We start from the raw sequence: 13,731 nt of genomic DNA, 5'->3' as shown, positions 1-13,731 counted from the left end.
GAGGTTTCTGGACAGCCTTATATTTAAAATTTTGCATAATTTAAGAATAACCCAAATCCACCAAATCATTTATCCTCTGCTAATATCAAACCTTGCTTAGAAGTAAACAATTTCATGATAGCCCCTAATTTAAATTTCCAGAATTGATTAAAAAAAAATCGCAATGGTTTCAAAACTATAAGCTTTGAGCTGTTTCAATCAATTGCAGTTATATCTATATATACTCAAAGTGTTTCCCTATGCAATTATCATCTGTTGCTAGATAAATCACTCCCACAGAAGAATTACTTAACAAGGAAATAGAACAACAATATGATAATGATATATGACATATGATATGGATTATTATCCATTATTAAATACCTCTTTATGTATAATTGGGTTGCTGTCTCTAAACAATTTACCCACACATCTTTTTTATTCAGATATAACTCATCATTTATTGCAGAGCCATTATTAGCAATTTATTGTATTTATATTTGTAGGTCATGTACATATAACAGATTTCAACATTGCTACTATGTTAAGTGATGGGCAATTAGCAACCTCAATGTCAGGAACAACACCTTATATGGGTAATATCTCGAAGCATTACAAATAACTACAGTAATCATGTCAAATTATGCTTTGTTATAAAGCTCAGGTTATCAGTTAATGTTCTATACAAAATTTTGACGGAGTGATTTATGTGCTGCACTTGTTTAAAACGATATAGAATGGAAGTGTTAAGAAGATACAAAATGTAATGTGGGGGAGGTCACACGGATATACCTGTTTTAAAAGACTTGGTTTGAATTGATTAAAGAGATAGTGGACATTGTTTTGAAATAACCAACATTGATCGTTGGTGTTTTTAGTGCCAATTTGAGCACATATGGCTATTTCATGGCAGCCAGTTTTTATTGGTGGAAGAAGCAAAAGTAGATTTTTGGTTTCTGTTCTCTAACTTAAGTTTTCCTCAACCAAATGTTATGAAAATTGTACACAATGCTTATGACCACAAAACACAGATCAAGTGTGAATTTTGGTGACCTCACTTTTACTGTTCAAGAGTTATGCCCCTCTACAAATAGTAATACTACAGATTTTTTTTTGTAAATTTGGAGGTTATTTTCTGTCTCTGAATATAAAAAAAAACATGGATTCACGTTTGGCATATTAGTGTTGTTTAAAAAGTTGAAAATGTGCATTATTTGTAAAATTTACTGTTACAGTTTACTGTTTTTACCCTACATTGGTCTTTTTAGTGTTACATCTGTTAGTTTTTTCTCCCATCCATATGGCTTGCTGCATACATGCATCTTTCTCTTCATGAGAACATTATACATTGGTCTTTTTAGTGTTACATCTGTTAGTTTTTTCTCCCATCCATATGGCTTGCTGCATACATGCATCTTTCTCTTCATGAGAACATTATCAGTTTAGATTTTCATTGCTGCCATAATTTGGCCTTTTTTTTCAAAATACAAAATTAAACCGAATTTCTGAGCAGACCTCAGTTTACTGTAGAAATCATTATCTATAACCAAATTGTATTCAATAAATCAATTAAGATTTTATCAAGATCTAATTCAATACATGTTTGGATATTCAAGATAGTATTTCTCAGTTCAAAACACTTTTAAATCAGTATTGCTCAGGATATTCTTCTTGACCTAACTTAAGATTCACCAGAGTTCTATCAGAGCAGTTATGGTTCTAATGTATGTCTGGTAATTCTTTTTATGCCCCACCTACGATAGTAGAGGGGCATTATATTTTCTTGTCGGTGCATCTGTTAGTCCGGCTTCAGGTTAAAGTTTTTGGTCAAGGTAGTTTTTGACGAAGTTGAAGTCCAATGAACTTGAAACTTATTTCACATGTTCCCCATGATATGATCTTTCTAATTTTAATGCCATAATTAAAGTTTTGGCCCCAATGTCTTGGTCCACTGAACATAGAAAATGATAGTGAGATCGGGGCATCCGTGTACTATGGACTCATTCTTGTTAAAATTTAAAAAAAGCCTTAACAAAATCGAAATAGAACTGATTTTTTTTTTTTGAAAATCGCATGGTTAACACATGTCAAAGACATATGCTACAGCAGATCTTTTTAAATGTTTTTACCATTGCATAATCCTACATGGACTAAAAAAAGTCAGTTAAATGGTTCATTTGGGATAGCATCACTATGATATTGCCCCTGACGACTGTGAAATGAGCTATAGTGCATGTAACCATATATAACGGAAAAAAATATAAAGCAAAGGAAGTTGGGGAAATAGAATTAGATCAAGGTTATTACTTTTGAATTTATGTGAAAATTTGAAATATGATTCATATGTCTGTCCACCCACCCAGCGTATTCCTAGAATGTACTCTTATGTGATCTCCCAAGTGACCTAAAGTGGATGTTATGAAATGTTTTAAAAGTTATTAAATCTTAGATTTGTCATAGATCCAGGGCTATGTTTTAAATATCATTAAATCTTGGATTTGTAATAGATCCAGATGCGCTATATTTTATTTTATTGACCTTGTTATGAAGAAACATTTTGATCTTTAAAAAAACAACATTTGTTTTCAAACGATGGGATTTTTTAACAGAATTCTGAAGTAAAAAGAAGGAGTTTTTATAGGGGCTTATGTCATTGAGACATGTGTGACATATTTGCATTTAAATTTAAACCATTCTCAGAAGTACTCAATGTCAACATATCAGCATAATATATAATAGCAAGGATAAGCTCCCCATAAATACACATATGTATTAAGCATCTTCACATGCACAGCATATACAGCAACTGTCTTATTGATGATGGTGTTAAACCAGCAACAATCAATCAATCAATCTAGTGATTAAAATATTTCCTTCCTGCAGTGAGCACCAAATTTTTCTTTTTAGAAAAGATTCTGTCACCAGACAGCATAATGAATTCCACTTCAATGTCACAGCAAAGATCAGCAACATATAGAAATCAAGTTTATTTATTTTTGAAACAAATAACTTTTGGTTCTAGAATTTTTTTTAGCCGTAATGTCTAATAGACACCATAAAACTTCCTACAGAACATTTTGAACCTACTCTGGAAAACTGGCACTCTTTTCACAAAAGAATTTACAATTAAAATTGATCTTACAAACTGAAATGTTGATGATTGACTTAATACAAGTTCTTTTACTCCTAAGAATTTTATGTGAAAAGAACATTTTAGACCAGGTTTGAGATCTATTTCTGTTCTATTATAAGTACTGGTCTGTTCTTAGTAACCTGAGTATATAAGATGTGAAATGCATGGACAATTTTCTGGACTGGATGTTTTGTTGATAGATTATGCAGGAAATTTTTATAGAGTGTCAAAATCAGAATTGAAAACAAGTGAAGAAGGTAGAGGGCACATTGGAGCAAGAGAAATCATATTAATTGACTTGCTAAATAGAATACTTGTTCTTTTGACCTATTGACATCATATAACGATCATTTTTATTTCATGACATCTGACATTTTCTCTTGTGATGTCAAAATCTTACAGGAAAGAATGTGATATGTTTCCTTTACAGCGGATTCCATCGAGGGTGTAGCCAAAGGTAATATATTTTGTTAGCTTGCTTGTTAGCTGAACCGTGAAGTCATTGTTAGGTAAGGTAAACAACCCTACTTTAAGAATAGACTCATCTGACAGAAGATCAATCGATCTGTCTGTTGGACTATGCTACTTCGAAAGGAGGGTAGTATACCTGACCTTATAACCACTTCACGGTTCAGCTAACAAGCAAGCTAACCAACAATATTACCTTTCGCTACACACTCACTGGAATCTGCTGTAACATTGTAGAAAAATAGCAATTATGTGTACAGATATAGTAAAGATAATTTATTATTACATCTCTCTGTGTATTTAGATGTTTTTATTTATTTTGTTACAGCACCAGAAGTATTTGCCTGTGCTTTAGATGAGTGTCCTGGCTACAGTTATCCTGTTGATTGGTGGTCACTTGGAATTTGTGCCTATGAAATGCTGAAAGGAAGGGTAATTAAATTAATTGTATATATTACAATTCAATTCAAAACTGTATTGCCATTACACCATACATTTATAGCATGTGACACAGCATAGCAAAATGAAAACAAACAATATGTTTACTTTGACCCTAAAAAATCTAAAAATGTTAAAAAAAAAAGTGAACCACATACTTTATCCAAAAAAAAATTATTGGATATATAGCTGTTCAAATGATGAACACTAATTTTGATCTTTCAGAAGCTTAATATTTCCTTAACAATAGAACGTTATTAAAAACATTCAGCTGAATTTTACAGAGTTATCTCCCTGTAGTTTTATGTATTACATTAAATCAAAAACAGTTGTACCAAGTTTGAAATTGAAACCTTTTTTGGCAGCCTGACATGAGAGTTATTGAGATAATGACTATTTTTAGATTTGATAATTTACCATTCAGAATCTGATTATATAATATCTGTTGATTTAATGTATAGATCAAGGATTTAATTTAATACTACAGGAAATTAGATTTTTTAAAATGAAATTGAATTATCAATTTCACATAGGGGTTCCTTTTTGTATCTATTATGGACAGAAATTCCACGTTTCAACTGTGTGCAGGAAGGAAAATTAGAAATATAAAAAAAAAATTGTGGAAAAATAAGGAAGTAACATAATTTCTAATTGAAATGTCTCGCAGTTTGTGACAGTTGCAATTTTCAAATATAGATGCTTTTATAGCAACTCCTATTTCAGGTTGATATTACTTTATTTTTTTGCAACACTAAAATTTATTTTAGTTAGGGAAAGTAGAGTGTAACGTACAAAGTTTGATACATCCAAGCACAAATGTTGGAAGAGTGAGGAAGGTGTTTCTGTCATTATGAGCTTTTAGAGCAACAAGTTTTATTAAGAAAAATGCGTACATATTAAGCAGAGTTGCAAGTACAATTTAATATGAATTCTGTTTGAAATTAAATGATTATTGACTTGCTGGTCTGAGCTGGATGTCAAAGTTTTGGTTTCTAGAAAAAAATCTGTACCGAAAATGATTTTTTTTTACTTTGGTAGATGATCACCATTGGACGAGTGTTAAAGACCAAAGTCAAAGAAAGTCAAATTTCTATAAAAAGACTGAAATTTTGAACCATAAATCAGATCTTTCCCTATCTGTGATATAAATAGAAACTCTTTTGATAGTTAGGCCACTAGGACTAAGGTCTAGGTTACAGCAATTTGGACAAATGTTATGTTTCCCACCATCTGACATGAATTGTCAGCAGACTATTCAGTTTTCAATTACCACAACACAAAAAATCTGTTTCTTTATCGGAAAATCTATAAATCATAATATCGTATGCATCCATGGTGCTTCTATAATTATTTAAAAGATGCAACGGTAATCTTTTTATTCTCTCACAAGGAAATTGTTAAATTGATATTATTGGTTTTGACCCTGTTCTTGTAGTACTGAAGAACCTAAACTACACACAAAAAGGATTTACAAATATATTGTTAAAGTAATTCAAGCACTGTATTGTAATATATAAGTTTATGATATTATGTTTCTCACCATTTGAAATCATCGTTAAGCAGCTTTAATCTACAGTCTTCATTGTACTCGATCAACAAAAAACATTGTTTCTCCCTCTGAAAATCCACACAGATTGAAAATCAGCATATGCATCATAGAGCTTCTGAAATTATTTAGAAGTTGCAATGGTAATCTTATGATCCTCTCACCAGGAAATTGTCAAATTGATATTATTGGTTTTAACCCTGTTGTTGTAGTACCATAGAACTTCAATTGCCTACGAAAAAGGATTTTTACAATTACAGTGTAAGACTGTATAGTTTATTATTCATTTTCAAAGTACTTAATTCAGACACAGTATTGTAGTATATCTGTTAATGCATTCTCAATATATTGATATTAGATAATAGTAAAATGGATTTGACCTAGATTTATTAAACTACTAAATGAGGTCACTGGAACTTTCATGGAAAACATAAGAAGGACTGCACACATGACTATTTCATGATTGTTTATTTTATGTCATTGTGGATTTGTGAGTGTAAGTGGCATTATCTGACATAAGTTTAAGATAATACTGAAATAAAAAAGTAAGGTAAGTGGTATGAAAGGTCATGTATTTAAGCAACTTCAGGTTAATGTATGTCCTTCAATAATGAGCAAAATACATACATCTAAGTCAGGGCCCCAGGATAACAAAAAGTAAAATAATTAAAAAGAGAAAACCATTGGCCTCTAATTTCAACTTGAATAACATTTATACTGGTAGAACAATTAATAAATCTTACAATCTCAGTGTTGATAAGCTATTGATATTACTCGATTTATTTTACTTGACTGGGCGGAGTTTAACCGTTCGCTTATAATAAACCAGTCAATCTATAGATAGGTGTTTTAGGATAAGCTCATCAATGAAGTGCCCAGTCATTCTTTTGTAAATACCTTTGGTGACACTGATAGGTGATTAGAAATCTATAATAATTATAACGGCAATCATCCTTATCACACACATCTTCAAATAGACTGTCCTTATGCAATTCAAATGTAAGCTCCGCCCGATCAGTTGAAATAACATTGGTAACACAGTAGATGAACTATTTAGCCCTCAAACATTATGAGATGGAATACAGCTAGGGTAGTGGTTGACATTGGACATTATGAGATGGAATACAGCTAGGGTAGTTGTTGACATTGGACATTATGAGATGGAATACAGCTAGGGTAGTGGTTGACATTGGACATTATGAGATGGAATACAGCTAGGGTAGTGGTTGACATTGGACATTATGAGATGGAATACAGCTAGGGTAGTGGTTGAAATTGGTGGTTTCAATGACATTCATTGTACTGCAGGCTCCTGACTTGGAATAGGCACCAAAAGATTGTTGCTTGGTTAATAATGTTTAATAGGATTCATCCTTCCTTTTTAAACTTGGGACAACATTGCAACAGTTCAACATTAGAACAAACTGTAAAATTTTAATTTAAATTCTGTTTTTCTTTGATTTTTTCAGCGTCCTTATGATATTCACACAGGCACCTCCATCTTAGAAATAAAGCAGATATTTATGACATGTAAAGCTCACTACTCACAGTCAATGCATGAAGGAGTGAAAGATCTTATAAAAGGGGTGAGTATGTATTGTAGATAATTTTCTTGCAGACCTGTGTTTAATTTAAGCTTGCTTATTTTGCCAGTAAGATACAATTTCAGAAATATACCATTGGACGAATTAGCACCTTAAACAAAAATTTAAACATATCAGTAAAAAATCACTGATAACTAAATTAAGAAAAGACTGGACTTTTTTGGTAAGCTTGAAATCTCCCCTCTTTTCTTGGAAGAAAGTCAACAATGAAACTATTTCAAATTGAGTATTACAATTTAATTTCTGGTTAGAATATTTGGTTCAACAGACAAGGATTGTAATATATAAGTACATTTAGATAAGATTTTCATTTATGTCTGTTTTTGTGTGGGAAATTAATAAGGAAGATTATCATCAAATTCTTTAATTAAAAAAATTTATAAGAATGAATTGATTCCTCTGCTTTTACTTTATGTTTCAGTTATTTCTACGCATGGAACATTATAATTTCATACATTTTGTCTTTCCTTATACAACAGAACTTTTTGATTTGCAGAAAAAAAGACTTTTTTCTTCTCTGTAGTATAAATGATATATTCTGTAGATTTATTTATCTTTATGGGTGCCACTTTTGGTGGATTGAGAAAATTTGTATTTTTTTTATGGATATGTGATTTCATGGTACAGTATTGCCAAATTCTCGCCATGCCAGCTTATAGGAAACTTGTACTTTGTTTTATTTAGATGTTTTTGTTCACCGTAACCCATAAAATCTGCAAAATTTGGTATCCCACAAAATAATCATGTTTCCTTGGCTGTTTAGGAAGTCAAAAGTTATGTTGTATAATATGATTTACTAATTTTATTTTAGAGGCATTATTCTTCCTGTTTTCTTTTTACACAGTTTTTCTTTCATTTTATACTTTTATTTTATCTACAGATATAAAATGTTGTAAGTACTGTGTGTCCTGTTTACCATGCACATTTCTCAGACATCTTAAGTTTAATTTTTTTTATGAAATAACTATTGTATTTTTTTTAACTTTCTAAAGTCATTAATTTCACTGTCACAAATATAATTTCAGGGGATGGGTTTGAAAATCTAGGTTAAACCCCCTAAAATATATTTAGTTCAATCAAAATCATGGTTTATTTTCTTCTTTTTAGCTCACCTGGCCCGAAGGGCCAAGTGAGCTTTTCTCATCACTTGGCGTCCGTCGTCCGTCGTCCGTCGTCCGTCGTCCGTCGTCGTCCGTCGTCCGTCGTCGTTAACTTTTACAAAAATCTTCTCCTCTGAAACTACTGGGCCAAATCAAACCAAACTTGGCCACAATCATCATTGGGGTATCTAGTTTAAAAAATGTGTGGCGTGACCCGGTCAACCAACCAAGATGGCCGCCACGGCTAAAAATAGAACATAGGGGTAAAATGCAGTTTTTGGCTTATAACTCAAAAACCAAAGCATTTAGAGCAAATCTGACATGGGGTAAAAATGTTTATCAGGTCAAGATCTATCTGCCCTGAAATTTTCAGATGAATCGGTCAATCGGTTGTTGGGTTGCTGCCCCTGAATTGGTAATTTTGAGGAAATTTTGCTGTTTTTGGTTATTATCTTGAATATTATTATAGATAGAGATAAACTGTAAACAGCAATAATGTTCAGCAAAGTAAGATCTACAAATAAGTCAACATGACCAAAATGGTCAGTTGACCCGTTTAGGAGTTATTGCCCTTTATAGTCAATTTTTAACCATTTTTCGTTAATTAAAGTAATCTTTTACAAAAATCTTCTCCTCTGAAACTACTGGGCCAAATTAATCCAAACTTGGCCACAATCATCTTTGGGGTATCTAGTTTAATAAATGTGTGGCGTGACCTGGTTAACCAACCAAGATGGCCGCCACGGCTAAAAATAGAACAAAGGGGTAAAATGCAGTTTTTGGCTTATAACTCAAAAACCAAAGCATTTTGAGGAAATCTGACGGGATAAAAATGTTTATCAGGTCAAGATCTATCTGCCCTGAAATTTTCAGATGAATCAGTCAATCGGTTGTTGGGTTGCTGCCCCTGATTTGGTAATTTTGAGGAAATTTTGCTGTTTTTGGTTATTATCTTGAATATTATTATAGATAGAGATAAACTGTAAACAGCAATAATGTTCAGCAAAGTAAGATCTACAAATTAGTCAACATGACCAAAATGGTCAGTTGACCCGTTTAGGAGTTATTGCCCTTTATAGTCAATTTTAACCATTTTTCATAAATTAAATTAATCTTTTACAAAAATCTTCTCCTCTGAAACTACTGGGCCAAATTAATCCAAACTTGGCCACAATCATCTTTGGGGTATCTAGTTTAAAAAATGTGTGGCGTGACCTGGTCAACCAACCAAGATGGCCGCCACCGCTAAAAATAGAACATAGGGGTAAAATGCAGTTTTTGGCTTATAACTCAAAAACCAAAGCATTTTGAGGAAATCTGACATGGGGATAAAAATGTTTATCAGGTCAAGATCTATCTGCCCTGAAATTTTCAGATGAATCGGTCAATCGGTTGTTGGGTTGCTGCCCCTGAATTGGTAATTTTGAGGAAATTTTGCTGTTTTTGGTTATTATCTTGAATATTATTATAGATAGAGATAAATTGTAAACAGCAATAATGTTCAGCAAAGTAAGATCTACAAATAAGTCAACATGACCAAAATGGTCAGTTGACCCCTTTAGGAGTTATTGCCCTTTATAGTCAATCTTTAACCATTTTTCATAAATCTAAGTAATCTTTTACAAAATCTCCACTGAAACTACTAGGCCACAATCATCTTTGGGGTATCTAGTTTGAAAAATGTGTCCGATGACCTGGCCATTCAACCAAGATGGCCGCCACGGCTAAAAATAGAACATAGGGGTAAAATGCAGTTTTTGGCTTATAACTATGAATTCAAAGCATCTAGAGCAAATCTGACAAGAAGTTAAATTGTTAATCAAGTCAATATCTATCTGCCCTGAATTTTTCAGATGAATTGGACAACTGGTTGTTGGGTTGCTGCCCTCCAATTGGTAATTTTTAAAGAAATTTTGCCGTTTTTGGTTATCTTGAATACTATTATAGATAGCGATAAACTGTAAACAGCAATAATGTTCAGCAAAGTAAGATCTACAAATAAGTCAACATGACCTAAATGGTCAATTGACCCCTTAAGGAGTTATTGCCCTTTATAGTCAATTTTTAACAATTTTCATTAATTTGGTAAATATATGTAAATTTTTACCAAATCAAGTTCTCTGTTACTAATGGGCAAAGTTCATTATAGATATAATTGTAAGAAGCAAAATCGTTCAGTAAAGTAAGAAATTCAAACACATCACCATCACCAAAATACAATTTTGTCATGAATCCATTTGTGTCCTTTGTTTAATATGCACATAGACCAAGGTGAGCGACACAGGCTCTTTAGAGCCTCTAGTTTTTAGATAATTATTTCAAATTTTTTAAGCCCATCTCTACTGCTGGTTTGTTGTTTATTTAATGTGAATAAACATATTTTCAGTATCATTCATAACATTAAGAATTATATAAGATCTCTGAATTTGTTAACCTCATGGATAAGTCATTAAACTTAACATGTCTGCATTTAATAGTAGTTTTTTGGCTGGGTTGCACAGAATGCTTGCATGTAGAGAAAAAGTTTGGTACTTTTTTTGTCTAACTTTTGTCCAACTGTAAAAAAAAGTCACAGAAGCAAAAATTAAGAGTGCTGTTTTTAGGAGTCTTCAGATAAAAATAACAGAAGCCAGAATAAGGTGTGATGTTCTAGTGTCAAAGCAGCAACATTTGTCAAAGTTTGGGAGTAGATTACACAGGCTAGACATATATCTGTGTCAAAAAATGTAGTCAACTTGAATAAACCTTTGACCCTTGTCACCCTTTGGTATTCAGTTGTTGCTGTCTTTGTACAATTTATTCATAAACAAATGAATATGATATAAAGAAATATTGTTTTCACCATGGAAAGTGCAGAAAAATAATCAAAACAAAAGATTAATAAGTTCTATAGATGTTGTAAACAGATGCAGACGACACAATATGGATTGTCATTATGAGGTTACTGACATTTATAAATATCATTTCTTTGTCATAAATTTGTTTGGCAATTGTATTGTCATCAAGTATAACATTTTTACACAATACTCCTACATAATCTAGAGCTTAGTATTTTTAACAACAATATTCAGTAAAACATTTAGGACTTCGTACTATATTCATGATTCAGTCTTTATATGGACGCTGACAGACTGCCTTTGGAATTTTATACACAAAATATTGTTTTAATGTTTTAAATTGCACATAAAATACACAAGCTACAAAATAGAAGAGGAGTTTTATGTTTTCTTTTCTGTGAGTTTATCCGATACTCTCTCCATCTGTTTGTCTATCCCTAATCAGGTTACTTTTTGGTTGCGGTACTGTGGAGTGTGGATTCATTGGATTCATTATCATTGGTTGGATACACATTTTTGGTGGGTTTTGTGTGTACAGGTGAACCACGAATTCAAATGTTCACTGAATAACATATTTTCAATAGGCTCTGTGTACAGAGATTGGCAAAACAACCATATCAAATATCCATGTATATGGAAGTTTTCAGCAATCCACGAAAATTGATACCCACGAAAATAAATGTATCCACAGATGTTTACCTTGAAGTTGCAGTCATATATACTTGAAAGGGAAGTAGTTCAGTTTAGTGTGGGCACTATTTTACCCTGAAACTTGAAACTTATCATGCATGTTCATTTTGATGTGAACTTCATTTTAGCCAACTTTCCTGTTTGACCCAGATTTCACACTTCACTGAACATTGAAGTGTGATAGTGTGGGCAGGGCATGGTGTCCTATGAACATATTCTTGTTATATATTTCCAATAAAGGTAACTTTCCCTTGTTCAATAGATGTAGGTTTTTTGTGCAACCTGGCCAACTGAGTGTTTTACCCCTATATAAGTGTAATAATATCGTTTGTTACTTAACAACTAACCTTTGGCACAATGCACATAATTACTATATACTGGTCTTGTCAACATGGATACCTTCATGATTTCAATGCATTTTTACACTGGGATTAAATCTTACTGCATCGAATTGTAATTGTGTCTATAAAAGACTCTTTGCAGCGGAAATTTTTCATAGATTTCTTAACATTTACAGTTATGTGAATTTAGAAGTAATTTGGTGCATTTATTATTGCGATTTCGACATGACATTCTACAATGAGAGAATAATTATTGAGATGACAGGAAAAGCTGTTTAGAAATACATATGTCAGATTTCAGAATGTGGGTTTTTTTATTATGGGGATACTCACCCAGTTGAATCATTTGTAATACCAGAGATATAGAAAACCTCACAAATTGCAAATAATTTCAGCATTTACTATGTATATCAATATAAAAAAGAAGGTGTGGTATGATTGCCAATGAGACTATAAATTACTCTCCACCAGGGACCAAAATGACATAGAAGTTTACAACTATAGGTAACCATTCGTCCTTCTACAATGAGTAAAACTTATACCGCATAGTCAACTATAAAAAGCCTAGAAATGACAAATGTAAAACAATTCAAACAAGGTAACTTAAGGTGGTACCCAACACTTTCACTAAAATTATTTTGGCTCGTTTAATTTTCATAAAATTTTGACAAAGTATTTACTTTGAATGTTTAACAAAATTGTAAAAAATTCAAAAAAATTGAACCAAGCGTTTTATCAGAAAAATTACACTGGTTATATTGCAGTTTGACAAACACTAATTTTGATCATTGAGAAGCTTTATATTGCCTTCACAACGCAACATAATTAAAACGTTTAGCTGATATTACAGAGTTATCTCCCTGTAGTGTTAGGTACCACCTTAAGGCCTGATTCATGTACAAAACTATGAACAAAAACAAATATGATATACTGAAACAAAGTTGAACAATCTGTAACCACTGAATTACGCCAATCCCTCTCCCTAAGGTAACCTGGGATAGTGGTGTAATAGTACAATGTAAGAACAATCTGTAACCACTGAATTACACCAATCCCTCTCCCTAAGGTAACCTGGGATAGTGGTGTAATAGTACAATGTAAGAACAATCTGTAACCACTGAATTACACCAATCCCTCTCCCTAAGGTAACCTGGGATAGTGGTGTAATAGTACAATGTAAGAACAATCTGTAACCACTGAATTACGCCAATCCCTCTCCCTAAGGTAACCTGGGATAGTGGTGTAATAGTACAATGTAAGAACAATCTGTAACCACTGAATTACGCCAATCCCTCTCCCTAAGGTAACCTGGGATAGTGGTGTAATAGTACAATGTAAGAACAATCTGTAACCACTGAATTACGCCAATCCCTCTCCCTAAGGTAACCTGAGATAGTGGTGTAATAGTACAATGTAAGAACAATCTGTAACCACTGAATTACGCCAATCCCTCTCCCTAAGGTAACCTGGGATAGTGGTGTAATAGTTCAATGTAAGAACAATCTGTAACCACTGAATTACGCCAATCCCTCTCCCTAAGGTAACCTGGGATAGTGGTGTAATAGTACAATGTAAGAACAGTCTGTAACCACTGA

At 32.5% G+C, this 13,731-nt stretch overlaps 2 protein-coding genes across 2 annotated transcripts in view; one reads left to right on the top strand and one right to left on the bottom strand.

Annotated features, from left to right (window-relative positions):
* The window catches only part of LOC139521850 (hephaestin-like), a 331,235-nt gene that overhangs the window by 47,518 nt on the left and 269,986 nt on the right, over window positions 1-13,731 (bottom strand). The gene's annotated exons all lie outside the window — the stretch shown is intronic.
* LOC139521852 (serine/threonine-protein kinase 32B-like) overlaps window positions 1-13,731 on the top strand; it is a 65,997-nt gene that overhangs the window by 46,635 nt on the left and 5,631 nt on the right. The window contains exons 6-8 of the mRNA XM_071315512.1: window positions 486-575; window positions 3,909-4,012; window positions 7,034-7,150. Coding sequence (XP_071171613.1) covers window positions 486-575; window positions 3,909-4,012; window positions 7,034-7,150 — 311 coding nt within the window. The remainder of the gene's footprint in view (window positions 1-485; window positions 576-3,908; window positions 4,013-7,033; window positions 7,151-13,731) is intronic.

Source organism: Mytilus edulis, chromosome 4 (assembly GCF_963676685.1).
Source record: "Mytilus edulis chromosome 4, xbMytEdul2.2, whole genome shotgun sequence".
NCBI classification, from domain to species: domain Eukaryota; kingdom Metazoa; phylum Mollusca; class Bivalvia; order Mytilida; family Mytilidae; genus Mytilus; species Mytilus edulis.
The sequence above is the reverse complement of the archived record's forward strand: the minus strand, read 5'-3'. Positions and strand labels throughout refer to the sequence as shown.